The sequence below is a fragment of the Pinus tabuliformis genome, chromosome Q (genome assembly GCF_031772625.1).
Source record: "Pinus tabuliformis cultivar Carrire ecotype Pingquan chromosome Q, CPIR1, whole genome shotgun sequence".
NCBI lineage: Eukaryota > Viridiplantae > Streptophyta > Pinopsida > Pinales > Pinaceae > Pinus > Pinus tabuliformis.
The window spans coordinates 1,161,817,093-1,161,821,797 of record NC_142296.1 but is presented as its reverse complement, the minus strand read 5'-3'; the positions used below and the strand labels follow the sequence as shown (position 1 = coordinate 1,161,821,797).

General features: G+C 28.4%; 1 protein-coding gene across 1 annotated transcript; it reads left to right on the top strand.

The window, feature by feature from the left end:
- The first annotated feature begins 2,150 nt into the window (after positions 1–2,150).
- Positions 2,151–3,558, top strand: LOC149223781 (ethylene-responsive transcription factor WIN1-like). Its single transcript, XM_089383406.1, has 2 exons — positions 2,151–2,420; positions 2,824–3,558. The coding sequence occupies exons 1-2, from the start codon at positions 2,341–2,343 to the stop codon at positions 3,383–3,385; spliced, it is 642 nt and encodes a 213-aa protein (XP_089239532.1). The 5' UTR covers positions 2,151–2,340; the 3' UTR covers positions 3,386–3,558.
- The last annotated feature ends 1,147 nt before the right edge of the window (positions 3,559–4,705 follow it).

Genomic DNA, 4,705 nt, shown 5'->3' with positions numbered 1-4,705 from the left:
CATAAACTTATTTAAACCAGTGTAAATCTATCTCAAGCATTGATCTAACATGAGGCTCAGAGGGATAAAATTTCTTCAAGGGCAAACTTTTTTGACAATACAAAACACAATGTGTAATTTTTCATTGTTTAAATTGGATTTCTGAATATTATATAAAATACATAACTTAAACTTGTAAGTCCAAAAAATCTGTGTTGGATTTCAAAAAAAAACATATACCTAAAAAATGATCATACTGTAAAACACAAAAGTTATTTCAAACTTTTTAACCATAAAAACTGTCTTTTTTCAATACCTTTATACAAATTTATAAAATATTTTATATAACATGTGCATCTAGACATTATAAAATTGGTTTAATTGTTATTAATATATTTTAAAGTATATATCATATTAATTTCGTATTAAAATGTTTTATTGATCACCCACATTGAATATTTTTATTATATGCAACATTAAAATATTTTCTTTTTAACATTTCTTTCTTTTAATTATATTAGGTGATAGGAAAAATTAAATAAACATGCATGTCATATTTTTTTTTTTTTTTTTTTTTCATTAGATTGAATATTTCTTTTCTATTTAGAGAATATTTTATTTTTATTTTAAGAGGGACACATGTCAACTCCACAATGAGCACAGAGATACTTACACATCACTTTCATACCCAGTTGTAAAATAAACCTCTTAGCTCTACAACAAAAGATCAATTTTTGACCAATTTTTTTAGCAATTCCACATAAAAAATTTAGAACCTATAATAATTAAACAATACATATCTACGTCTTAACAATACTTATCTACCAACATGGATCTAGAGGAATCTAAATCTCTTTTGAAGTGCAAACCTTTTTTTTCACATATTCATTAATTAAATTACATTTTTTTTTTCACATTTTCATTAATTAAATGATGTTTTTGAATGAATAAATAGATCAACTTTAACAGGTATATTGCATAGCAAAAAATTGCACTTCCGATCAAATTACTCATTCTTTTTTAACATTAGAATATTTTATTGTGAACAACATAATTATATTATATTTATTTATTTGTTTATTTATTTATCTAACTTTTTGTTCATAGATACATATTATGGATGAACTTCATATTTAAAAAAATTAATTAACATGTATATTGAAATATTTTATTTCATTTCTGTATTCTATATTTCCTCACACTCAAAAGTGAAAATATAAGTTTTTAATTTTATATTTTTAATTAGTTTCTCTCTATATAAAATTGATATAAAATAAGGTTACTATTATCACTGGAGGTTAGAGTGAAATATGTTTACCATGTCTTTGTCTCCTTCATACTTGGTTGCAATGTAAAAGATAATATTTTTTTAATTTTAATTTTTAATTAGTTTATTTCTCTATAAAATCATATTGAACACTCACTGAATTACATATTGCACTTCTGGCCTAATAATTTCAAACAATTCAATTCAATTATACATTAAAAAGACATTTTATATTTATATTTAATATATTATTTAATAATTTTTTCAATATATTTTCTAGCAGTTTTATTTAAAATTAATATAAATATTTGTTAAAATTAAAAATTAAAAATATATAATTTTAGATTTTAGGCTTTTGTGATTCATATTGTAAAAAAATATCTTAGTGTTTTGTGATCCATATTGAACAAAATCATAATGATATGATTAATCCGAAAAACATTCTTTTTACTATATATAATTTATATAATTTAAATGCTTTAGATATTTTTCAAAATATTATATTTATTTGTTTTATGTAATTATTGAATAAGGCATGTAATCCATATCAAATTTTTAAAAAATATTTTAGGCTATAATTACATCAAAATTCATTTGTCAACATTTTGGAACCTGATTCATGGTCAAGAAAATCTTATTTTATATAATTAAAAATTCATTTGCACTCTAACAATCTTACCTACTATTATATTAAGCTGAAAAAACCCAAAGATAAAATAATCAGACAAGGTCCAAAACAATTATACAAAAAGGCAAATGGTTGACGCCTTAACGTACTCCTGTTCAGTCACGTGAGTACGACATAACACAGTTACCCCGCGTTTTTATTTAATGACACGTCTTTATGAATTCTGTACACAGCCATTAAATCCTTGTGTGGCTTCTTTCTTTTATTTTTAGCCATCAAACTCATCAATGGCCCTCAGCGATCATATTCGTCATACTCATAAACATAGTTCTGCCAGATTTGCCGGAACTGTGCCGTTTTTATGATGCTTAGGGCTGCTGCAAGAAGCGTGTTTCTGTAGGCTCAGAACATAGAAGTTTGGTTCCCAGAAGTGGATCCCATCTGCATTATCATCACCTGCAATATTATGGCGAAACCGCAGAGATACAGAGGCGTGAGACAACGTCAGTGGGGTTCTTGGGTTTCTGAAATTCGCCACCCTCTCTTGTAAGCCATCATCTTCTCAAATATACTCAACAACTTTCAATTTTAGGTTTTTTGTTTTTGCATCTTCTCAAATATACTCAACAACTTTCAATTTTAGGTTTTTTTGTTTTTGTTAGGATGTTCTAGAGAAGTGGTGGTGTCTAGAAATATTGTTTTATTTTTGTTATTAGGATGGAAAAAAGTGGTAGTGTATTGTTGCTATTTATTTTGGTTGGTTAGGATGATTTAGAGAAGTGGTGGTGTCTTGAAATATTGTTGTAAGATGTAATGGCCACTAACGCAAATTAACTAAAATGGAATTTTTCCATTTTTATAATAGATTTTCATAAAATCATAACTAGAAAATTACTGAAGTAAAGTTTACCTGAACTGCTCCAACAATTTCAAATATCTGAATGTGCAGGAAAACCAGAGTGTGGCTGGGGACATTTGAGACCGCAGAAGATGCAGCGCGTGCCTATGACGAAGCTGCAATACTGATGTGCGGGCCTCATCGTGCAAAGACCAATTTCACATATGACCCCACTGCACCACCATCTAGCAAGCCTTCTTTTCTGTCTGAAGCACTGGCTGGCAAGCTTCGCCAATGCTATCTGGCTTCTCGCAACATTGAAATGCAAGAGGGCACTGCTCATAAAAATCAGTTGCAGTCACCCATTATGACACCCTCTCTCTCTCGTCTGAGATTGGACATGGAGAACTCCAATCTGGGAAATCACTCGGAATCCAACTGGGTTATCACAGACAAATTTTGCAGTCATAATGATCGTTATGAGCGACCTTACCCACAGCAGGAAACCGAAGATGACATTGCTCTGGAGATGGTACAGGAGCTTTTTCATCCCACTTCTATTGAATTTTCTTCTCAATCAGACAATTCTGATATATGTAATGGCCAAAATGCCACAGACTGTGTAGTTAAAAGTGAAAATTCTGCTCACTCAAGTATGTTTATAGCATGGTAGTCAAAAAAATCTTTTGATATGTTAGTATGACCACCCAGTTGCCTTCACATGGTTTTTACTGTAGCCTTTCATGGTATAACTATTCATGTTTATGTCTGTAATGCACTATAATCGGCATATGTATTATTTATATATTATGTTAATGAGCTACCAGATGGCTTTGGGTTAAATGATCTTCTGGGTTATGGATCAACTGCAATTTTATTAGAAGTGAGAAAAGGATGTACCCATTGGAGTTTGTGGTCATCATAGTACTTACTTTTTTAGAATGGTTTTAATATGAACTAAGGATTCAGTTACAAAATATTTAAAATCTAATATATTTATTTAAAGTGTAAATTAGTTAGTTTGTACTAGGTTTTAGTTGGTTTGTATTTCTAACTAATTATAAATTACTCAATCCAATTTCATAGATATATCTCAGGCTACATTCCTTTTTCATCCCATAAACAAATTGATCCATTGAACCTGACCCGCCTCAATCTACATTCTTTTTCTATCCAATAAACAAATTGCTCCATTGACCCTGACCATTCTTTTTCTATCCAATAAACAAATTGCTCCATTGACCCTGACCAGGCTAACCTAATCACACAAAAAAAAAACATGCCCAATACTCCTCCCAACCTTCACTCTTGCACAACGGTCTACAACAACACGACCATGATAACGATGCACTACCAATCTCAAGTGGCACAACATACTCATAACTATACAATTACAAGACATGACAATGATGCACTACCAACAACTGTCTGAATCTTGACAAAAAGTTGATGGTAACCCAACATCATATCATATTTATCGCTATTGGCTGATTTTCCCACTTCATACATATATACCTCGGTAACACTGCATTAAATGTAATGTGTATCATTATATGGCCTATTAAATTTAGTTCGAAAATTTTATTTAAAATTTAGGAATAATTTGTAAAACTATGAAATATGTATGCTTTGAGCATTTTATGGATTTTATTTTATGTTATTGAATTTATTTTTATATTAAAATTATTTTAAATAATAAACCATGAAAATATTACAAAAATATATATATATAATTTGATTTTAAAAAATGAAAATAATTAAATTTTTATTTATATTTTCATATATTCAATAATATATAGTTTAATTTATAGAATTTTTAATTTATAAAATTTTTAATACATTGCAAAAATATGTATGTTTTTTTCTAGTCATTCTTTTATATATATTAATAGTAGTAATTTTAGAAGCTATTTAATTTACCATCAATCCATTTCGATTGGTTGGTAAGTATATTATTGTAAAGTAGGTGTATATGTGTGTTAGAGAAATATAT